Here is a 23,613-nt window from a genome sequence, read left to right as displayed (position 1 = left end):
GGATGCAAACTATATAGAGCCAATACTATAACTCATTAATCTCTTTCATGAATCTAATGAGATAATACTTCTCCAATCAAGTACTCTTAGTTTTACATATCCTAGTTTTTCATACGATGAGAGTCTAACTATATAAATATAGGTCTTATGCATGGGAAAAATAAATTTAACCATACAACATTGCAAAAGTCCCATGCAGAGGAATAAATAAAACGTTTCTTCGGAGAGCATCTCCAAAAGACACTCTATAACTTCAAATATGAAGTTTTTTGCTTTCCAAAAAGGAACTTCAAAACTTCAAATTTGAAGTTTTGAATAGTGAAACTCTATATTTGAAGTTTCACTACTCAAAACTTCAAATTTGAAGTTTCATATTTTTATTTGCATTTTGGTCTCTACAATTACACATCACATTTATGATTCATAAATATTTTCTTGTTTATTATTTAATCTTTATAAAAATTACATCTCATAAATATTTTAAGTTTTGTTTATAAAATTTAAGTCAACACATAAAATTAAATAAAACTTTAAAATAAGATTTAAAATATATAAAACTAGATTTAGTAACAAAAGTATACAAAAGAAACTTAACAAAAAAAACTTTTAAAAAATTACATGAAGACATAACTATTACACAAAATTAAATATTACAACAACACTAATAGTTAGGTAAGTTTGATCCGGAACCGTCAAAATTTCTAAATATTGTCCAATTTTTTTTGTGTAACTGAAGATGGTTGTTGTTGATGATGTCTTTTCGTACAATTTTTCTTGTTCATATTGAATATATTCACAAGTATTAATATCATCGATAAAAGTTAGTCTTTTAGCAATATTTTATGTTTCTCTTTTACTTTCTTGTTCTAATCTAATGTATTACAAATATTAATATCACATGATTTCAACAATTTGTATCTTTAATCTACAAATTAAAATGAGAAGAGCCATTTTTACTTTGAAATGCACTAGTATATCATATATGCATTACGAAAATTACTTTATGAAATAATATGATTTTTACTTGAAGTTTAATATTAATTAAGTTATTTTGTTTAAAATTTTATATTTTATATTTAAATATAATATTTTATATTTAAATATAATATTTTATTAATTAATAATGGGGAATTGCCACTAATACCACTTTCCTAATACCACTTTTCAACTTTACACTTTTCAAATTTACCATTAAAATTTTAATGGCTAAAGTACCATTATACCCCTCATTTCATTAATTTAACCTAGATCTATTCTTCTCCAAATGTCTGTCACGAGATGAAAATGAGATCAAATTGAGACGAGCTCCAACGAGATCTCCGGCAAACTCGGCGATCTCCGGCGAATTCGGCGATCTTCGGCGAACTTGGCGATCTCCGGCGAACTCGACGATCTCCGACGAACTCGACCGGATTGGGAGAGCGTGGCGGCGAGTGGACATCCCGCCGTTCCTCTGCCGGCATTATGTAGTCGTAGTAATCCTCCGATGCTAAATCGGTCACGTTCGTCACGAATCGCATGCCGAGAAGTTCTCCGGCAAAGCTGACAGACTCGGCAAGCTCAGACGAACGAGACGATCTCTCTCCCAACGCCTAAGAAACACTAACAAAGGTAAGATGATAGTATATGGTGATTTTTGCCTCTTTCTGTAATTTTAGCTTGATTTATCAAAATCGATATGTTTCTAAGAAAGAAGACGAAGTTTTTCAAGTGAAGTTTTCAGATCTCAAATTTATAAGATCTTATAAATTGGATCCTTTCAAATCTTACTGTTGATCTGTTAGCAATCAAAAGACACAAAGCTTAACGTAAGAGTACAATTATTGATTTGGTTGATTTATTGTCATAGTTTTCAGATTTATATAATTATTTAATTCATGAGAAGGTACTAACCTAAGAGTATAATTATTCTATGATTACTTCTTTTCTTGGTTGATTTGGTGATGTTGTAGAGAATTACAAATGTGTGTTGTCAGCTTTTGGATTTAAAGGATGTTGTGGAGAATATGTGTGGTGATATGCATATCTAAGTATCTCACTTCCTTAAGGTAATACAATGCTACTATTTGTAGTTTGACTAGCAATGTTTTAGTATGTGCAGTATATGAGGTGGAACGTTGGTGTTTTGGTAGTGTAACGTTCTATTTATACTTTATGAGTTTATTTTTTATGTCTTGTTTTGTGTATAATATCTACAGAAGCAGTGAAGATGAATGATGAGTTTGTTGAGTTACGAAAGTATACTATTTTTGAATCTTATTTTTGGAAGTGAATGCTGATGCGTAGAAATAATATGTGACTGGCTTTTGTTCAGATTTTGAAAATTTACGAGGTTGGTGAGCTATTTGAAGAGGCAAGAGAGACTCTGAAGAAGAATGTGGTTTGTACTATCAAAGAATTACGTATTTATAACGCTTTATAAAAGTTGCAGAGTTGGCTTCTTAGTACATTCTTCTCTCTCATCTTATTTAGACATCTCTTATACTAAAACAATTGTATCTCTCTTTTAGTAGTTGCATAATTGAAGATATTAGTTGGACATGTAAGTGAGTTTGGTTTCAATTGTTTCTTTTATAGAAGAGTGAGATATGGAGAAGCCTTGATGTTCTCAGACTATGTTAAAGCAATATATCCCTTGTTGAAGGACGTGGCTCTTTCACCAGATATGTTTTTTTGTGTTGATTGTCTTTTGGAGGGATTTTAAAAAAATTACCTTATAAACCATTGTAAATAAATTTATAAACGCTTATAAATCACTTTGAGTTTCTTACACTCATTCTGCCTAGCATTCCTCACAAGACTTCTCAAGTTCAAACATTTATGTGTTTTGTATAGACATATACAATCAACTCTTGTTTAAAAACTTCTTAATAAGAATTTATAAATCGTCGAGTTGTACTTTTAACAATAGACTTATAAATAGCTTATATGTTCTTGTAAATAGTTTAATACACCCTTTTAAATAGTTTTATAAACCTGTATAAATAGTTATATACTTTTGTAAAGAGATGATGATACGTGGCAGATTGTGAGGCACATGAGGACAGCAAGCAAGACTCCACTGCTTCATAAATTTTACATACTTTTATAAATTATTTTATAATCCTTTATTATGGTGTATAAACTTTATAAATTATTTTTATAAATCCTTATAAAATATTTACATACTCTTGTAAACCCTTATATATTATTATACAAACCATTATAAATTGTTTTAAGGCTTTCATAAAGTTTTTATAAACCCTTATTAATAGTATACATACCTCTTATAAATTATTTATAAACTTTCATAACTTTCTTATAAACATTTATAAATGATTTATAGATCTTATAACTTTTTTTATATGTCTTTATTAATGGTTTATATACTCTTACAAATAATTTTACATACCCTTATAAGGCTTTGTAAAGAGATGATGATACGTGACAGATTCTAAGGCACATGTGGACAGCAAGCACGGCTCCACCGCTTCAGAAATTTTACATATCCTTATAAATTGTTTTATTATAATCCTTTATAATGGTGTATAAACTTTATAAATTATTTTTATAAACCCGTATACATTATTATACAAACCATTATAAATTATTTTATAAGGCTTTCTAAACGGTTATAGACTCTTTTAGTTGATTTATAAACCTATACAACTCTTATAATACCCCTTATAAATTGAATATAATCTTTCATAAAGTTTTTATAAACTCTTACTAATAGTATACATACCCCTTATAAATTATTTATAAACTTTCATAACTTTCTTATAAACATTTATAAATGGTTTATAGATTTTATAACTTGTTTTATATGCATTTATTAATGGTTTATAAACTCTTACAAATAATTTTACATATCCTTATAAGGATTTGTAAGGAGATGATGATACGTGGCAGATTCTGAGGTACATGTGGACAGCAATCAAGACTCCACCGCTTCAGAAATTTTAAATTCCCTTATAAATCATTTTATAATATTTTATAATGGTGTATAAACTTAATAAATTATTTTTATAAACCCGTATACATTATTTACATACCCTTATAAACCCTTATAAATTATTATACAAACCATTATAAATTGTTTTATAAGGCTTTCTAAATGGTTTTAGACTCTTTTAGTTGATTTATAAACCTATACAACTCTTATAATACCTCTTATAAATTGAATATAATCTTTCATACAGTTTTTATAAACTCTTATTAATAGTATACATGCCCCTTATAAATTGTTTATAAACTTTCATACTTTCTTATAAACATTTATAAATGGTTTATAGATTTTATAACTTGTTTTATATGCATTTATTAATAGTTTATAAACTCTTACAAATAATTTTACATATCCTTATAAGGATTTGTAAGGAGATGATGATACGTGGCAGATTCTGAGGTACATGTGGACAGCAATCAAGACTCCACCGCTTCAAAAATTTTAAATTCCCTTATAAATCATTTTATAATATTTTATAATGGTGTATAAACTTAATAAATTATTTTTATAAACCCGTATACATTATTTACATACCCTTATAAACCCTTATAAATTATTATACAAACCATTATAAATTGTTTTATAAGGCTTTCTAAATGGTTTTAGACTCTTTTAGTTGATTTATAAACCTATACAACTCTTATAATACCTCTTATAAATTGAATATAATCTTTCATACAGTTTTTATAAACTCTTATTAATAGTATACATGCCCCTTATATATTGTTTATAAACTTTCATAACTTTCTTATAAACATTTATAAATGGTTTATAGATTTTATAACTTGTTTTATATGCATTTATTAATAGTTTATAAACTCCTACAAATAATTTTACATATCCTTATAAGGCTTTGTAAAGAGATGATGATACATGGCAGATTCTGAGGTACATGTGGACAGCAATCAAGACTCCACCGCTTCAGAAATTTTAAATTCCCATATAAATCATTTTATAATATTTATAATGGTGTATAAACTTAATAAATTATTTTTATAAACCCATATACATTATTTACGTACCCTTATAAACCCTTATAAATTATTATACAAACCATTATAAATTGTTTTATAAGGCTTTCTAAATTGTTATAGACTCTTTTAGTTGATTTATAAACCTATGGAACTCATATAATACCCTTATAAATTGAATGTATGCTTTCATAACGTTTTTTATAAGCTTTTATAAATTATTTACATTCATCAATAATCATAGATCTAACCCCATTGGTTGATATGAGAAAGTGAACCATAGATCTACCCCCATTCATCAATAATCTTATTTGCATAAGGTTTTCCTGAAAATTGAATGTTATTCTTTCTAGCTAGTTCTACAACACTTCCGCAAGGTGTGAATTCTCAATTTCACTAAATTCCTCCTTACCTAAAATACAAAAAATCATTTTCAACATAATTCATATTTGAACGTTGGATGATCAGTTTTGGCTTGTCTGGTAGCTCTGTTGAAGTATCACAATACCTCGTAGTTAACTTCAAAATTGTGCAGAATTTATAAACCTTATAAATTATTTAACAAACTTTATAAACTGTCTTATAAGCCTTTCTAAATTGTCTTTTAGTTGATTGAGTTACTTAACACATCTTTTTCTGCAGCTGAGGTGGAGCCTTCACTTGCGTTATATCATACTTTTTATCGCTGCTAAAAGAAACAGACTCTGCAATCTCAGACACAAGAAGAAACTAAAAATGTCAATGGTTGCTCAATAAGACTTTAGAAAAAAAAACAAGAGACAATGATGAATTTGATGATTAACATTGTAGATCAAAGAAAATGTGTGATGGCAGAGTTGTGGATCTCATATAAGCTTGAACATATGCTTCTTTTATGAGTGTCGGGAACTGAACATGTCAATTACATTACTAAATAACTTCGATTTATAAAGAGTTATAAATTTTCAAAAACTCAATGTTCACTATTAGAAATCTTTCTCTTAGATCAGACTATTAATAGATAACTCTTTCTCTTAGATCAAAACAACAAAATCCGAAAAAATACTTACAGGTTGTGATTCTTGCTGAGGATTCAACATTTGAAGTTTTGAGTCTCGATCTCGATTGCTTCGTGGATCTGGACGAAGACGACGAATCTGGACGAAGACGTCGGTTCAGGACAGAGACGGCGGATCTGGAGGACAGAGACGGCGAATCTGAACGGAGACGGCGGATCTGAACGGAAAACAGCGGATCTGAACAGAGACGATAGACGACGAACGGAGATTCACGAGAGAGAGAGAAATGAGTTGAAGATAAGTTAAGGGCAATATTGTCTTTTACACATTAATGAATGTGGTATTTTTGAAAATGCCTTTCGATTGATGGTAAAGTTGAAAAGTGGTATCATAAAAAGTGTATAAGTAAAATTCCCCCTTAATATTGTTGTAATATGTTTATATATGTGCTAGTTATTTACAAAAGTTTTGTGAATTGAAATTAGTTATGACAAATATAAGGACCATTTTATAAAATACAAATAGTTTTGAAGTTGAGTTTGAAGTTTTGCTTTTAGAGAAGAACACTTTTAAACTTCAAATATAGAGTTTTGGAAACTTCAAAATAGAGTTTCTTTTTGGAGATGCTCTTAAAATGGTCCAACATTTGTTAAACTGCAGAGAAATATCTCAAGTTCTTCAGCGTATAGTAGACACTAGATACACAGTAACGCTGACTTTTAGAAGCAGAGAGCAATAAGTTTCTCTGCCTGGAAAAATGAAAAATAAATACAGAAGAGCCTAGTGTTGGGTAGATCTTTTACATAACCAGATGTTCTTCTTGATATTTATTGATTAGTTAACTATTTTAATGTCTAAAGCGACGTCGAACCACTCTCATTTATTAGCCCTAGCTATATCTCACTCACTACCACAACCTCCATCTTCCTCACTTTAAAGTTTAAACACACACCAGCTCATATTTATGGCATCCATGTGCACCTTTGTTTCACTTAAAAGGTAAATCAATTTAATAAAACTACGTATAAAACAATCAAAAGGAAGAACAGGCTCGTTCAATTGTTTCCACAAATCAAAAATGGTTGGAGAAACATTGAATAAGAGAGAGAGAGAGAGAGATACAGAGAGTTGACACAACATTGAAGTACATTAAACTCCCTAACCTCTTTGTCTTTGTGTAACCTTCTTCTTACTCTATGTATATATATGTATCAAACTGAACCATTCTCACACATACCAACGCAAGAACATGGATCACCGCATGACGTCGTGTTTGCTTCTCCTCTTGGTCTCAACCTACTCTGTTTTGCAAATTTCATTTGCTCAAGATGCTCCAACGAGTCTTTTTCCTGGAATGATAATATTTGGTGACTCTGTAGTTGATGTCGGAAACAACAACTATCTTCCAACCCTTTTCAGAGCTGATTACCCTCCTTATGGCCGTGATTTTGCTGGCCACAAACCCACCGGCCGTTTCTGCAACGGCAAATTAGCCACTGATATTACTGGTAAAAAAAGTTGTTACTTGTAGCTCAAGTTATCTTTTGAAGTTGCTTCAAACTGAAGTTCTTTGTGTTTCTGTGTTACAGCTGAGACACTAGGGTTCACTAAATACCCACCAGCTTATCTAAGTCCCGAAGCTTCAGGCAAGAACCTTCTCATTGGTGCTAATTTCGCTTCTGCAGCTTCAGGTTACGATGACAAAGCTGCTCTTCTCAATGTCAGTGACTGTTCTTCCTCATCTGATACATTTCTTCTTTGTTTGTATTCTCTCTTCTGATTTTGTGTTCCTTTTTTTTTTTTGGCTGGCAGCACGCGATTCCGTTGTATCAGCAAGTTGAGTATTACAAGGAGTACAAGAGCAAGCTCATAAAAGTTGCAGGAAGCAAACAAGCTGATACGATCATAAAGGGATCAATCTATCTCTTGAGTGCAGGAAGCAGTGACTTTGTTCAAAATTATTATGTGAATCCTCTTGTTAACAAATTCTACACTGCTGATCAGTACGGATCTATGCTTATTGATAACTTCTCTACATTTATCAAGGTAACATTTTACTCTCCTTTTTTTATTTGTTTTCATTCTCCTTCTACACTCCTGATCAAAACGGATTGTGAATCTTTGTGGATGCAGCAAGTGTATGCGGTTGGGGCAAGGAAGATCGGTGTGACATCTCTCCCTCCAACGGGATGTCTTCCAGCTGCAAGAACCCTTTTCGGATACCATGAAAAAGGTTGTGTTTCAAGACTTAACACAGATGCTCAGCAATTCAACAAGAAGCTTAACGCAGCTGCTTCAAAGCTTCAGAAGCAATACTCTGGTCTAAAGATTGTTGTCTTTGACATCTTCACCCCACTCTATGATCTTGTTCAGTCCCCTGCTAAATCTGGTACGTCACAAAAATGATACATAATTTTATAACATTTGCTTTAGATGATCCATGACACACATTTATCTTCATTATTTGAACAGGATTCACGGAAGCAACAAAAGGATGTTGTGGAACAGGAACAGTCGAGACAACTTCGCTCTTGTGCAATCCGAAATCATACGGGACATGCACCAATGCTACTCAGTATGTGTTCTGGGACAGTGTTCATCCTTCTGAAGCTGCCAATGAGATTCTTGCCACTTCTTTGATTGGACAGGGCTTCTCTCTCATTGGTTGATCTATTACGTTGTCTTCTGTACTCCGCTGTGTTTCTGTCAAACCTTGAGTCTTACACAGTTATTTCCGTTTTGAATTTATGTATCAAGTCCACCACTATTTACTATAAACGAATTGATGATTGATTACTTACTGCACGAAAACCAAAAGTTGAGAAACAACTTCACACCAGAAAACTATATACAACCAACCCTTCTTGTGCTTTGTTCGTTTGTACAAAAACAAAAGTGATTAAAAGATAGAAGTTCTTGAACGGTTCCTAAGTAGTAAGAAAAGATCAAGCCACAGCAGGAGGGGGCCGGAAGGCAAATGCTAAGCAACTTCAAGTGTTGCTAAATTCTCTGCAGCATTCCTGTTTGGTGTCAACATTGCCATCAAATGCGATGATACTTCTTTACGTTTTTCAGCAGATGTCTTCCCTTTGGTGGAGCAAGTGCCTGCCTCTAAAGTTTTGTCACCTTGCCCCTTAAAGACCAGTTTCTGTTTAGCACCACTCTTGACAAAGGTGGTGTAACCCTGCAGAACATATCAACAACTTAGAGGTATTATTAACTTTCATCAGAGCCAGTGTTTTGAACATTTCAACATAAGAAACTCAGAGATATAAGAAAGATTCAGCACAGTTGTTGTCCTTGAAGATGAGTAAAGAAATTTCATACCGGGCGTTTGTAGACTAGTTGAACTGATCTTTTCTCCTTTAGATGAGCTTGGCCAGCGGGAACCTGAATTATATAAAAGGGAAGAGTGAATGATCATAATGCAAAAGACTGGGTTTGTGTTTGTTTGAAGCTACAGATGTATACTTACGTAGGTAGTCATGTTTTGGTGACCCGACATCTGTGGTACCTGAGTGGCCATAGGGTAGTAGTATGCTCCAATATGGAATGGCTGCAAGTAACCATATGGGCTGCTGCTCATAGACGGTGGTGGGACTGGCTGAGCTGGTGAAGGCACAGGAAGAGCTTGCGTGTAATTGCGTGGCGGCTGCACTCCATAATATTGCTTGTACTCCATAGATGGCGGGACCGGCTGAGCTGCTGAAGGGACAGGAGCAGCTTGCATGTAGTGGCGTGATTGTACTGGATGATATTGCTGCATCCTCTTGAAGCGATCCTCCTTGCGTTCAGCAACTCGAACAACAAGTGACTGTCCATCCACTATAAATCCTGTAAGCAGTAGTAGAAATCCAGATCGAATCAGTATATATATCAGCTTTGGTTTAGAGAGATACGAGATACGCTACGTTGTTAGTTAAAGTATTACCGTGGAGCTCTCTTTTAGCATGTTTGGACTCGTCAAGGGTAGAGAAAGCCACAAAGCCGAATCCTTTACTCTTGCCATTTTCATCACGCATCACTTTTGCTGAGACTATCTTCCCATAGCTTCCAAATATCTCTCGCAGCCTTGTTTCGTTGATTGCTTCACTCAAGTTCTTCACGTACAGATTAAACCAACCAACATTAAACTTGGCAACAAAGTTGTCTTTGTGCTTCTGTTTCAGCATCTCCATCCTTTCAGCTTTCCTCAAAGCCCTTCCAACAAACAACTTCTTCGTTCCTAATTACCAAAAGAATGTTCCAAAATCAGAAACTCTTGTCTAGCTAAGTGCAGGCAAAGGAGTTAAGTTACCATGTGGTTTTCCATTGAGAGACTCCACAGCTTTCTTTGCATTCTCTGGATGGCAGAAGTTGACAAATCCGAAACCTCTCGATCTTCCCATACCATCCCTCATAACCACAACACTAGACACCGTCCCACACTGAGAAAACATCGTATGGAGAAAATCCTCTGTAACACTCTCGAGCAGATTCTTCACATAAACGTTTGTGAACTCTTGATTCCCAGACATAGCAGCTCTTTCATCCTTGTTAATGAACTTAGCCACAAACCTGATAAAGAAACGCACCAAATCAAACGTTCATCTTCAACCTTCAGTTACTAATAAAAATCATGTTTAACTTACAGTTTCTTGCCATCAACCATAGAGCCGTGGGAGGCAAGACGAGCAGCAACAGCAGACTGCTCCGTAGCAAACTGAACAAAACCGAAGCCTTTACTCTGGCCATTCTCCTCAGCTACTTTGCAAGAAAGTATGACTCCGAAGGGACTAAACATCCGCTCTAAGCAGCTGCTAGTGATGGAGCTGTCAAGATTCTTAACGAAGAGATTCCCCAATCCACTACGACGACGGTACGCAACGTCTTTCTGAGACCACATTATACGCATCGTCTTCCCCTTCAGATCGGTGTGGTTCAAGCACGCCATAGCATTCGACGCTAACACGATCAGAAAAGCGATTCATCATCAATCGCAAGAAAACCTAAACTAGAGATGATCGAATCAACACAGAGATGATTGAGTTTGTTTTTTGTTACCGGTGATGGCGGAATCGAAGTTGACGTAAGCGTAACGCAGTGATTTGGCGGTGACGGAGTCGCGGCAGAGATGAGCGGAGACGACGGGGACAGTCAAGGAGAATTTGGCGGTGAGATCAGCCTCCGTCACGTCGGGGCTAAGATCGCCGACGTAAAGCGAAGCGAGGCTCGAGGACTGGATGTTTCCTACGGCTTGCATTTCCGTTTTCACGATCGCCGCCATGGTTGTTCGTCAGAGAGAAGTTGATGAAGAAGCAGAGAGGTCTTTCGTCGTTATGTGTGTATATGTATACACATGTATGTATAGATATCGTTCCGTTATAACCGTAATGATAGCGAGTGAGCAGCACACGGAGAGTCGCAGAGTCGGCTGTACGATTTACGTACGGAGAGTACACGCGCTGCGAGTGTGATTCTTAATATACTCGCGTAATATCAGATGACAAAATTTATTTAATTATTTAAAAACCAAAAGATGTGTATATCTGGGGCTGGCCCAGCTGGGGATAAAGAGAATTTGGTCTATGTATAGTGGAAGAAAGGCCCTTACGTACTATTTTTGGGCTTATTGGTTTTTCAGCTTTCTATTTTGGGTATGTTACTATGTAGTTTCGTATTGCATATGTATTATGTGGCTTATAGATAATGTGTATTATGGAATACAAGTTTACTACTAGTCTACACTCTACAGACAAGAATTATACCAGAAATCCTCTTTTTTGGTTAAGGTTACTTTGTATTGCTAAAACACCAAAATTTTACATAGGTTAGTTTCAGCATTTGGTGCCTTTACAAACATATTGTGAGAGAGTAACATATTAAAAAGTTCAAAGAGTATTTATGATACAGTATTGGGACAAAAGTGACATAGCTCATCTTGTATTGACTGATGCATTGTAACTTTCTAAGCTTGGGAAGAACACGGTAATTACATGATGTATCATGTAGCAAAGGTTTGATAAGTGGTGAAAAGGTTCCTACTTACAGAACTTTATCACTTTAAGCAGTGAACAATTTCATAATTTTAACATCAATTGGAGTCTTCAACTTTGTCACTTTAAGCGGTGAATTTTTATAGACTTTAAAGTCAATTGGAGTTCTTCAACTTTATCACTTTAAGTGGTAAAAAATTTCATCTTTTTTTTTTGTCAGCTGTCCATCTATGCTAGATCAAGTGGTGATCAGACGAACCGATTCTCCGAAAAGCATCTCTGTCTAGTCAGGTCTGATCTATATAGAAAAAAGATAGCCTCTGCTCCTTGCTTTTTTGCTAACGCGTCCGCCCGACCATTCCTACTCCGAGGAATATGAGATATGCTCACATCCTCGAAATCCTCATGTAATCTATGGAACACTTCGATCTCTGTCGTGAATGTTGGCCAGTCCACCGGGTTTGTAGTCATGTCCACTAAGTCTGAGCAGTCTGTCTCGAACCGTATTGAGGTTATCCTCATGTCTCTCATACATGAAGCTGCCCAAAGTAAACATTCCATCTCAGCATACAAAGTTGAGAGGCTCCTGCTGCACCTCCGTAATCCAAAATATTCAGAACCCATTTGATTCTTAAGAATCCACCCTAAGCCATTGACACTGTCATTATCGATCCATGACGCATCAATTTAACAGGTAGAGATTCGGGATATCCAAGGAGGCACTGTGTCAACCTCTATAGTAGGAGGATCGTCATGATCCTCGTTTGCTTCCTCTCTTTCATTAGCCTTTCTCCAATATTCTACCTCAAGAGACGTGTGTTGGAAAGTATCAATCGGGGATACAACTTTTCAATTAAAGAATTTGTCGTTCTTCGCCTTCCAAATGTACCAACAGATCCATGAGAAGATATCGAATTGTGGTTTCAGTGGAGCCACCTCTTTTCTCTTCCAAAACAAAAAGTTCATGTTTTGATATCAAAACAAAAATTTCATACTTTTTAACATCAATTGGCAATTGGAGTTCTTCAACTTTATCCTTTCAAGTGGTGAATTTTTTTAATACATTTTAACATTAATTGGAGTTCTTCAACTTTAATGATTCTTTTTGTCCAAGTTTGAATATGCTTTTGGAATGGGATGACAAAAATCAAGATACTAGATATGGTTTATGTTTGTTATTTAGAAGTGATAAGTGTTGAATCTGAATTTGACATATATGAAAATATTATGAAATCGGCGATAGGTTATCTGAAAGTCTTTATTCAATAAATCATAGATTACTAGAACAAAATATATTTAAACTGGTAGAAAAATTTAAATGGTTAAAATGTTTCAAGTTGATAAATCATAGATTACAAGAACAAAATATATTAAGATCACTGCTTAGAAAACTGTAATTTTTCTCTTGCCATGTTGAACATTTATTGTGAAATCCATTCTTAAACAATTTCTCTCACGTATTTGTATGATACGAAGTAGAATTTTTTTTTACGCCGACTTCTTTTTTGTTAGGCCGATTTTCTTTTCTCTGTTATCAGATTTTGAATTCGTCAAAGTATACATGCCAAGTCTGTTGTTAATTAGGCCCCGAAGAGAAAATATTTATGTTCTGTTTCAAGTGATGTTTTAGAACTTTTCACACAACTTTAGAAAATTATCACAATGCCTATAATAAGTTGCATCAAAAAAACACAATGTCTATAAAATTAATTCACTTTACACCATTTATACGACAGCTCATAATAGAAGGATAAGAGAAGTAATTTTTATCATTCTTTGTCTAAATTTCTGAAAAAGACAAATATATCAAAACAAAATCAAATTTCTAAAAACGCCAACTGAAAGAGAAAGGATGGTATAATAAAGAGCGATTTGCATAGAAAATGTAGTAAGATGGCAATATTTGCGTCTGTGGAAAAACGGAAGGCCCAAGGGCAAGGCCCAGTTGTGTTGGGTGCAAAAAGACAGCGTTACCCCTATCGCTTCTCCTTTCACGTAAGAAGCTTAATCGATTTATAATCATTCCATGCATGTAATCATTAGAAAATGTATACATATATACCGCTGTTTATATCGGCATAGCCCGATTATGTGAGAGTAGCCAATAGTTTCGACCACTAATATTGCCTAAAAAAACGTAACCTTTTCGCAAGGCTTCACACGTTTTCGCATAGGACATGCGTGTCTGCATGTAATATAGTCGATATGTATAGGTTTCCTTCTATATAAGGAGTGATAATTGGGCAGTAAAAACACACACTTAACTATCACTTTCTTTAGCTCGTCTTTAATGTCTCTCTAGAAAACACTCTCTCACCTTTCCGTTTGAGGATAATCTCGGTGAGTTACTCCAAGCATTTATATTACTTCCGTACTGTTTGGAGAGTAGAATGTTTTCATTAAATGTTGTGTGCATGTCAGTCTAATCTTCCTCATGATTTTCCGACATTCTAAACCTGTAATTTAATTTGTGAGAAGATTTGTCTTGCATGCGATTATAGTAGTCATAAAATATGTCTCGTACTTTGCTTACTAAAAAGTCATTTTATATTTTTACAGATGTCAAAGCTGGTTAGGCTGTGGCGGGGTATATGGAACAAGGACAACGATGGCGCATGGAATTTTCACCCGGATCCGACTGACTTTGGCTTTGGTGCGATGATAAGGCAAGATGAAACGTACGAGTACTTGCTGGGGATAGTGAGGGCGAGGTACGTCTTGGGCGAGGGAACCCCCATTGTTCTGTCTTACCAGTTCCCGTCCTGGATACTTGGTCCGCTAGGGAGGAGGTCTGTGCCTATAAGCGTAACGACAACGGCTGACATCCCCGTCATGATGAGTGTGCGGGAGTGGTTCACCGAGCTGATCCTAGTCGTTACCATTGGGCCTGAGAGTGTTGCTAGGTTCCATTACAACCGTAGAGACAACTTCGTGGTTGGAAGAAAGAGGTTTGTTGTTGACAGCACCCAGAACGCATTTACTAGGAGGGAGTATGAAAGTGAGTATAATCATACATTAATAAAAAATGATTTTGGTTAACCGGTTAGCTCATACCGATATCGTACTGATTTTCAGGGCTTGTTCAAGGGGAAAGGATGACATGCAGCAGAGCTATTCTGGAGGAACTGTTTAATGAAGAGGAAATGATGGTGCTGCATCGTGTTGATCTAGAGATGTATATGTCGGACCGAGTGCAAGAACAAGCTGAGAGACGATATGAAGCTGTTGCTCGTGAGATAATAATGATCGAAGATGAGGACGATACAATGGCTGACCCGCACGTGTCGACAGAGGCAACTCCGGTTGCGACACAAGGCGGTAAGATGTGTAGACATATTATCTTAGGTTTGGCCGGTAATGTTTATAAATAGCAACCATATGTTAACTTATCCGGATAATATTGCATGTCAGGAGTCGGTCATGATCACACTGAACCAATTGTTGGAGAGGAGTGCACTTTGCCACTGACTCAGATAGCTGAGGCTCCACAGGCCCCTCCGACAGTGCCCCTCGACCTCACCCACGTCGACCGCAGACATTCAATGGAAACTCCTATGGCCTTTTGGAAAGGGTTGTATGGAGACGATCTTGTGTTGCCTGGTGGGGTGGCCCCGGATCGTGAAGGGGAGAATGAAGATGTGGAAGATGACCCTTGTGTCCCACTTGGGCCTGATAGTGGTGCATTGGCTGTCACGTCCCTAGCTGATAATGATATTTCTTCTACGGGGTCGTGTGAGGATTTGGATATAGAACCTCGTGCGACTAAAACTGATGCGGTGGAGGCACATGCAACCAGTCAGACCCACGTTGCCTCTGCCATCAATAACGCTGTCTCAGCCATTGACAACGCTGTCTCTGCCATTGACACGGGGAATGAATTGTTAGTTGCGTTTGAGCAGTTTTTGGGTATATGCATGCGCCCTTTTATCATTCTTTGACCGTTTATATAATGCAAGGCAATTGATATATAGCAAGATTATTGTTCCAATTTGTTGTGTAGCTTCAAGGGGTGAGGGTGTTCAGCCAGTGGCTGAAATCGGTGAATCATCTAAGAGCACGCTTGCGGGTAGCACTGTCCCTCAGACCAGCAAACCCGTGGTTGCACCAGTCGCGCCTGGACTCACTATAGGCTGTGTCGGCGCAGCAGAACCTATCCCAACAGTAGTGGCTGATCCGGACCAACATTCTTCTTCCGGTGGCAGCGGTGATGATGGTGGGTTTTAGGGATTATTACCTTCATCGAATAAGGATATGTATGTTATATTAACCGGCGATTTGGGTTTAAGTTTCGGCTAAACCAATTTTCAGTATTGGGTTTATGGAAAACTGTTTTTTTCATGTGTGATATTTACCGGCTATGTATGTTTGTTATGTCTATGTGTTTTGGAAAAAACGGTTATGTCAGTTTTTGTTTTGTGTGCAGCTATGCACTGTTTTGAATCTTCGATGTAACTCATATATTAATCGGTTATGTATGTTTGTTATGGTTATGCGTTTGGGAAAACGGTTATGTAGGTTTTAATTTTCGTGTGCATTTAGGTCCTAAATATAGTATATAAACCGGCCAAGTATGCTTTTGTTACGGTTATAGTTGTCTTAAACCCATTGAATCATTGGAGTATTATCTGGGTGGGAATGTCATGCTAATCGCACCTTCGTTTAATGCTTGCAAAAAAATTATGAAATCAATCAAAAAAGATTGTTGTGTCGGATAAACATGATAATAGCCTGAATAACATAGTTGTTTTAAAAATTGAATTATGGGTATCTAGATGTTGCGCCCCGGAATTGCTGACATTGGTTTCCTGTTTTTGACGTCTGAAGGTTGTGTGGGGTCCAGTGATAAAGACCTTTACGTGGGCAAGACATTTAAGAACCGAGACGAGTTCAAGCAACATATGGCCTTATATGCAATCAAGCAGAAGTTTGTTTACCGTTGTGCAAGGTCGTCACCTTCTGTTATGGTGCTTGAGTGTTCTGGAGTGTCATGTATGTGGCGGGTCTATGCAGTCCTTGTCAAGGGCTCGAGCCTGTATGAAATTCGTAAGCTACGTGGGGGGCACAGTTGCAGCGTTGATGAGCGTGCTGGATACCAGAGACAGGCGACATATAGCGTCATAGGGGAGATGCTCAAGCAGCAGTTCACCGGAACGGGTGTTGGTCCGCGGCCAGGGGAGATTAGGCAGGTGATGAGGGGCGATCATGCTGTAAACATTTCCTACTGGAAAGCGTGGCGTTCACGGGAAGCAGCGGTTGAGTTCGCTAAGGGATCTTGCGGTGCTTCGTACCAAAGCCTTCCAAATTATCTGCAGCGCCTTATTGAAGCTAACCCAGGGACATTGGCCCATCTTGATACAGAGTACGTGGAGGGCGTGGGTCGGCGTTTCAAGTATATGTTCATCGCTATGGGAGCAAGTGTGAAAGGCTTTGAATTTATGCGTAAGGTTGTGGTCATAGACGGTACGCATCTAAGAGGAAAGTATGCAGGCTGTCTGTTAACCGCTTCTGCTCAGGATGGGAACTATCAAATCTATCCCTTGGCCTTTGCTGTGGTTGATGGAGAAAACGACAAGTCGTGGGAGTGGTTTTTCGAGAAATTATCGACGTTCGTTCCTAATCAGAGCGGTGTTGTGTTTGTTTCCGACAGACACGCGTCTATCTATCAAGGACTAAGCAAGGTATTTCCGGATAAATTGATCGGCTAATAAAACTAATAGCCGCATCCGTTTTAAGTGAAAATATGGATATATACCTACTTGGCCGGTTATTATACTCTTTAAGATGTTCTTGTTTCTTTGGTAGGTGTATCCAAACGCTGGCCATTGTGCATGCATCGTCCACCTAAAGAGAAACATTCGGACCAACTTCAGGCAGAGGCAGCTTGGATATCTTGTTTCAAAGGCAGCTAGGGCGTTTAGGATGGGCATGTTTTATGAAACATTCGCCGAAATTAGTTCTATCAATCAAGCGTGTGCTGACTACCTGATTGATATAGGGCTTGAACATTGGACAAGATCTCATTTCCCCGGCAGGCGATACAACATCATGACGAGCAACCTTGCGGAGTCTTGGAATTCTGTGCTTCGTGACGCGCGTGAGTATCCGATCGTGCCGTTGGTTGAGTTCATTCGGACTAAGCTGATGAGCTGGTTTACGACACGACGTGACTCGATCCAGGACGTTGACACTGGGTTGACACCCAAGGTTAACAGTATTCTTGCTGCGAACTTTGAGATCTGTGGGGGGTATAATGTAAGGAAGGTTGATGTCAATGAATATGAGGTGCAGGATCTGAAAGGAGCTTTATTTGTAGTCAATTTGGCAGACAAGTCGTGCTCATGCTTTGAATTCCAAAGCCTGAGTATACCATGTTCTCATGCCATTGCGGCTGCCTTGAAAGCAAACATTAGTGTAGAAGGTCTTGTGGATGAGGTCTACACAATGAAGTATTTGAAGGGGGCGTATGTAAGCAATATATTGCCGCCGATTGAGCTTGACAACACCGCTATGATCGCTAGTGAGGTATCTGCCCTTACTCTGAATCCGCCAGCAACTCGTCGTCCTCCCGGCAGACCAAGAAAGAAGAGGTTCTTCTCCCGTGGTGAAGTCCTGGTAGGTATTGTGAACATTGCTTGGTGTGATGAACGTGTCTATGTATAGTAAACATGTGTGTGTTGCATGTGCAGATGAAGAAGATACGTAAAAGGTACTGTAGCCGTTGCAAGGGTATGGGGCATAACCGTGCTACTTGCAAGCAAGCAATATGATCAGTAAGGAGTGGAGTAGGGGGTGGGGGGTGCTATGCGATGGGAGATGTAATGAAAGCCGGTGGTTGCTTTGGGTTTATAATACACAAGTTTGCTTTCCCTTTTGATGTTGTGATATGTTGGTATGAATAAGTGTTTAGACCCAAAGTAGTGTAAGAGGATCATGTATGAGTTCGTATTGTTATAATAAATAAAGCATTTCCCCCCCCCCCCCCTTTATATTTGTGTTTGTTTAGCAACGAGTTATTTCATGATTTGACTTGTTTGTGTCACTATATCCGGATAACTGCAATTCTTGTTCTACAACTTAGACGGTTACATTGCAGTTAATAGGCGTCTTGGATGGCTACATATAATTTAGCCGGTCATTTCGAGTTTATCCGTTTCTCCAAGTTTAATCGGTTTAAAAAACGTACATTGACTCTGATTTGCAACATTATCCGGTTAAAAGTACATGACATATACTTAGGCGGTTGCTATAGCTTTGTTAAGTTAAAATATAGAACAACTTACATGAGAATAGACTTACACAGTGTTCTTGAATTGTTACATTATCCGGTTAACAGCTCATGGACAAAAGACTTAGACGGTTATTGAATCGTGCCAGGTCAACTAGGCTTAAACGTCGGTTTCTGGTATGTTACTTTATCCGGTTAGAAGTACATGAGAGTAAACTTAGACGGTTACTAACGTTTTAACAAGATGAAGAGTGCAAAACAACAAGAATTGCGTCGAGAGATTTAGTACGATTAACCGGTTAGATAAACGATTAGCTTTAATAAGATAAAAATTAGGACAACATTCAAAAAAGTGGATATACCGAAAAAGGTAGAAGACAACATTGATTCCATCGGGATATTTAGAAGATTAGCCGGTTAAAACGGAAAATGTAACGAGATTAGCCGTAATTTGACAACAGATAAATGAAACATCTGGGGGTTGACCCCCTCCCCCTAGTACTGCATGATGCTAATACTGTCGAAAGCAGCCAAACAAGAAATCCTTCCAACTGTGATGTGGTGCGACGACCGATGCCTCCTGGTGGATTTGTTCAACGTAATTCCTTTTCTGATGAACACCGTCAGAACTTTCTCCCCTAAGCTTTGCTCGTAACATGTCTACAGTGTTCATTAGCCTCTTAATTTCAATGTTCTTCTGTCTAATTTCGTCGCGTGCTTCAATAAGTGACCTCTTTGGCCATCCCGTCACTTCTCCCTCGTCGTGCCATTCAAAAAAGCCGCATCCTTGTTCCTGACAAAATTTACGGAAAAACAAACAAACTAGTTACAATGATTTGGAAAAACGATAGGGGCATACTTAATTGGAAATCAACTAACCTGGTATCGAGAGCATCCATAGAACAACCTGCCTGGGTTTTTTGTCTGTCCAGGACTTGGTGAAGGATGCAGGGATGCCACAGAAGCAGAATTTTGGGCTATTGAGCCTGCGGGGGGTTGATGATGAGGAACCTGATCCTTTCATGTCTTGATATATCTGTTTCTGAAACGTGAGGCGGCTAGATAAAGTTCGATAAGAATGAGGCGTGATTATCTATTATATATCAAAACCGACATTTAACCAAAATATGAATGTGCGAACCAAAACAGACATTCAAATTGGCCTCTAGCTAAACCGGTTTTGCAAAAGCCGGTCTAATTCTATCTGTTGGTAATTTCAGAGTAAACTTTGGTTAAGACTCTTTTACTGATAGATAACGATTTGGAATGCCGAATGTCGTTATATAGATGCAGCAAATAAAAAAGAGATGACTGGAACAAAAGGTAGCTGAGTCTCAAAACATAAATATATCACATGAACGATAGTTAAACAGACATAAAACTGGGATAAGAGGGTCAGTATCCGGCAACTCAGATTGGACCTGCGTTTTTCTCGAAAATCATAACAGCCAGCCTTTTTGCCTCTTGTTTCACCAAATCCGTAGACAGGTGTCTGCATGCCTCTATGCCCCCGGCCGCGTGAGCTTGCATGAGCAGTGCTGCTGTGACACCAGAGTCTGCGTGTTTACGGTTTTGTGGGATCTGTCTGGCCCTCTCCACGGTCAATGGATTAAGCGCTCAGGTTCCAGCTTGCGACAAGCTTGCGTCAGAAGGTAAGGGAGCATCTGGGCTGTTGGTGCAAGTTCTTTTGCCGTGAGCGAATCACTTTTGTAGGATGTGTTGCAATCGAGAACAAGCAGCTTCCAGGTGTTGCGGTCAAAGCATAGGCCGATCCAATGTGCCTGGTCGAGGTTGAAAGGGAAGTAGATGCGCTCTACCTCTCCTGTCTGTGATTCATGTCGGTCTAGTATTTCCACCAGGTTCGGAGTGAAGACAAAATCCTCTTTCTGAGAAGATTCTTGAACCGTGGGTAGTTCTTGGAGAGGATGGAGACAAATTTGGTGTCGAGGAACAAATAACTTTGACTGGAGTTTGATAGAGGCATCATCATTATCCCGATGTGGTGCATCAATACATCAAACATCTACCAAATATAAAACAAAGACGTAAGGCATGCTTAAACGACATTTACTTAATGGAAAATATACAAACTGATGGAACGCATACCTTGGGCGATAGTGATTTGGTCCTCTGTTCAATTTCAATAAGGTCTTTCGCAGATACAGATATGCCACCTACTGTAATGGACCTGAAAACATGACCAAATGTATAAGATTCCTCTTTAGTCAGAGTAAAATGTGTTAGCCGGCTAGCACGTTACCAAACACGAGGGTTTAGACAGCTAACAATTATAGTAAAAAATGTGTTGGCCGGCTAACGAATTATATATAATGTGCGGTTGGACAGCTAACAATTGGCGTGGAGATATGTTAGCCGGCTAAAGCATTACCTAACTTGTGTGTTTGATAGCTAACCATTATATATACGGTTAACTGGGTTGTGTGGGGTGGGAAAGTGTGGTGAAGTCAGTATATAAATGATAAAGAAAAATATGGTGCTTACTTAGTTGTCTTCAAGATATCAGAAAGCTTGCTGAACTTGGTAGGATAGTCTATGGACGCATTGTTGTTCAGTGCGCCAGGGTATGCTTCGCTGAAACGAGATAGTGTGCCTTTGTCGCACTCATATACACCTACAATCAGTTTTGAGACTGTCTTGAGGCGATTGCTTTTCCTAGTGGGCGCCGGGGCGTTGGCTTGGATATCTGGAGGGCTGCTCGGTGGCTTGCCGACTACTTCCGTGTCCTCTCTAACGGTCGGCTCTAGAATTTGGTCTTCTACCAGCTGCACTTCTTCCTGCGTCAGGCCCAGAGAAAAGGATGGCTGTAATGGGAACATTAAAACTTCATTAGTTTGTGTGGACTGTATGGAACTGAATTCTAGTTTATAAACTGGTTGGTGGATAAACAATACTTACAGATGAGAGATCTTCTTGTAGGTTTGAATCACGGTGTGCGTTGCCTGACAGAGTTTGCTGGTTGTTGCCAATGTCCTTGTCGATAATATAAGAATTTACGAGATCACCGACGTCTGGCATATGTGGTCCCTGCAACGACAAAAATTGTGAGTGAGTTGCGGTCTATCCATACAACATATAAATGGCTTTGAGACTTGGATATACCCTGTCAACATTCGTCTTCTTGACGCTTGTCGCAACACGTGAATTATCAGGTGGGTCTTGGTCATTGATGGTTTGTAATGGTAGAGTGTAATTTTCCTTGTCAATATTCTCATCAGGTATAGGGTCGCCCCCGTCCCCGCTGTCGCTCACATCGTCTGTGTGGGGTGGAGGCTGGTAAAGATGGACCCTGCAACAAAAGGGTTATCAGTGAGAGTGCTTAGCCGTACAAAAAAGTTATGGGGGGCATTTAAGCAACGCGTATACCTTGTCCCCGTAGGTCTTCTGGACATTGGATATCACAGATCTTATGATGTCAGTATCGATGCCTTCTCTGCTGGTCTGAATGGGAGTCGTTGTAGGGCGGTCCTTTGAGGCATCAAGCGTCTGGTTGTCAGTTGGAGTTCGAACGCGTGTTTGCCGGATTGACTGAACTGAAAGTACCTACTGAGTCTAGTATCTTCTGATAGTTGTTCTGACAGACGAGCAGGTGAGCGGAGTTGTCTGAGATATGCTTCTTCTTGATTATCTCTTGGAATTGATTGAATGATTCACGAAGGTCATCAACCTTGCCTTCAACCCTGTCAATGTCAGCTTTTGATATGCCTTTGTCGATTGGAGGAGCATGAACATCGTCGGAGTTGTTGGGCGTTTGCATTGGAATTTTCCTCTTTCGCTTCTTCCTACCCCCGCTGCCTCATCTGCCTTCTCGCGCATGAGCTCTATATCGGCCTTGGTAGCTCCGCCTTTGAATAATTGGTTTGAAAAACGCGACCCATCTTTGATTAGTCTGACCATTGAATCTACTCTTGTATCTTGTTCATCGCCTCGTCGGAGAAGCACAGTTCCGCCTCGTCAACCTCCACGTCTGTGTCTTGTGGATGATATGAGTCACGCTCACCTGTGTGGGAAAAAAGGTTTAAGTTAGATGCGAGTTTGTGTATATAAAAGTGAGTAAGATATTGGTTAGCCGGATATTTGTGACTATGATATATTTTGTGACTAGAATATATGTTAGCCGGATTTATTTACAATAGCATGTATAAACGGTTAATTTCCTCTATAATGTATGGCCAATTCGAAGATTATACTGCTACAACGTGCTACGTTTAACATATCTATAAACTGATGCTGATGTACGGCTATTGAGCGTGATGTGTGTATAATAGGGGATGAAATTAATGAAAAAAAAAAAAGTGTGGTGGGTTGAGTAACATACATTTTTAGCTGTGTCCAACGTCCTTGCGTGGCTGCTTGATGCCGTTCCTAGGGGGGGTTTGAGAAAAGTCCGCGTCTCCACAACATCCGATGCAGAGTCTTGAGTGACAATTTCAGTGAG

At 38.0% G+C, this 23,613-nt stretch overlaps 3 protein-coding genes and 2 long non-coding RNA genes across 5 annotated transcripts; 3 read left to right on the top strand and 2 right to left on the bottom strand.

Moving 5' to 3' along the window:
- Positions 1 to 677: 677 nt before the first annotated feature.
- LOC117134450 lies at positions 678 to 2,596 on the top strand. The gene is made up of 2 exons (XR_004458638.1): positions 678 to 1,611; positions 1,953 to 2,596. It is a non-coding gene; the product is annotated as an uncharacterized LOC117134450 (long non-coding RNA).
- Positions 2,597 to 5,486: 2,890 nt separating this feature from the next.
- On the bottom strand, positions 5,487 to 6,884 carry LOC117134079. The gene is made up of 2 exons (XR_004458194.1): positions 6,009 to 6,884; positions 5,487 to 5,670 (listed from the first exon to the last, which is right to left on the bottom strand). It is a non-coding gene; the product is annotated as an uncharacterized LOC117134079 (long non-coding RNA).
- Positions 6,885 to 7,137: 253 nt separating this feature from the next.
- On the top strand, positions 7,138 to 8,753 carry LOC103869827 (GDSL esterase/lipase APG). The gene is made up of 5 exons (XM_009147896.3): positions 7,138 to 7,465; positions 7,547 to 7,677; positions 7,770 to 8,003; positions 8,091 to 8,346; positions 8,430 to 8,753. Exons 1-5 carry the CDS (start codon positions 7,207 to 7,209, stop codon positions 8,624 to 8,626), a joined length of 1,077 nt encoding a protein of 358 aa, XP_009146144.1. The 5' UTR covers positions 7,138 to 7,206; the 3' UTR covers positions 8,627 to 8,753.
- On the bottom strand, positions 8,725 to 11,280 carry LOC103870139 (polyadenylate-binding protein 6). The gene is made up of 7 exons (XM_033291666.1): positions 11,001 to 11,280; positions 10,589 to 10,901; positions 10,255 to 10,514; positions 9,889 to 10,182; positions 9,433 to 9,791; positions 9,285 to 9,347; positions 8,725 to 9,141 (listed from the first exon to the last, which is right to left on the bottom strand). The coding sequence occupies exons 1-7, from the start codon at positions 11,221 to 11,223 to the stop codon at positions 8,938 to 8,940; spliced, it is 1,716 nt and encodes a 571-aa protein (XP_033147557.1). The 5' UTR covers positions 11,224 to 11,280; the 3' UTR covers positions 8,725 to 8,937.
- A 5,424-nt stretch (positions 11,281 to 16,704) lies between these two features.
- On the top strand, positions 16,705 to 18,699 carry LOC117134400. The gene is made up of 3 exons (XM_033292714.1): positions 16,705 to 17,610; positions 17,735 to 18,544; positions 18,619 to 18,699. Exons 1-3 carry the CDS (start codon positions 16,705 to 16,707, stop codon positions 18,697 to 18,699), a joined length of 1,797 nt encoding a protein of 598 aa, XP_033148605.1.
- The last annotated feature ends 4,914 nt before the right edge of the window (positions 18,700 to 23,613 follow it).

Source organism: Brassica rapa, chromosome A05 (assembly GCF_000309985.2).
Source record: "Brassica rapa cultivar Chiifu-401-42 chromosome A05, CAAS_Brap_v3.01, whole genome shotgun sequence".
NCBI classification, from domain to species: Eukaryota; Viridiplantae; Streptophyta; class Magnoliopsida; order Brassicales; family Brassicaceae; genus Brassica; species Brassica rapa.
Note: the sequence above shows the minus strand (reverse complement) of the source record. Positions and strands in the feature narration are given on the sequence as shown.

What these genes read in the sequence shown, in the direction of transcription:
- LOC103869827 (XM_009147896.3), top strand. Translation starts at nt 7,207, where the DNA reads ATGGATCACCGCATGACGTCGTGTTTGCTTCTCCTCTTGGTCTCAACC. An exon ending in ATTAGCCACTGATATTACTG is followed by an intron (nt 7,466 to 7,546) that starts GTAAAAAAAGTT and finishes TCTGTGTTACAG; the next exon opens with CTGAGACACTAGGGTTCACT. An exon ending in ACAAAGCTGCTCTTCTCAAT is followed by an intron (nt 7,678 to 7,769) that starts GTCAGTGACTGT and finishes TTTGGCTGGCAG; the next exon opens with CACGCGATTCCGTTGTATCA.
- LOC103870139 (XM_033291666.1), bottom strand. Translation starts at nt 11,223, where the DNA reads ATGGCGGCGATCGTGAAAACGGAAATGCAAGCCGTAGGAAACATCCAG. An exon ending in TGCTAAAAGAGAGCTCCACG is followed by an intron (nt 9,792 to 9,888) that starts GTAATACTTTAA and finishes TACTGCTTACAG; the next exon opens with GATTTATAGTGGATGGACAG. An exon ending in AACTAGTCTACAAACGCCCG is followed by an intron (nt 9,142 to 9,284) that starts GTATGAAATTTC and finishes TATGTTCTGCAG; the next exon opens with GGTTACACCACCTTTGTCAA.
- LOC117134400 (XM_033292714.1), top strand. Translation starts at nt 16,705, where the DNA reads ATGTTGCGCCCCGGAATTGCTGACATTGGTTTCCTGTTTTTGACGTCT. An exon ending in TCTATCAAGGACTAAGCAAG is followed by an intron (nt 17,611 to 17,734) that starts GTATTTCCGGAT and finishes TTTCTTTGGTAG; the next exon opens with GTGTATCCAAACGCTGGCCA. An exon ending in TCTCCCGTGGTGAAGTCCTG is followed by an intron (nt 18,545 to 18,618) that starts GTAGGTATTGTG and finishes TTGCATGTGCAG; the next exon opens with ATGAAGAAGATACGTAAAAG.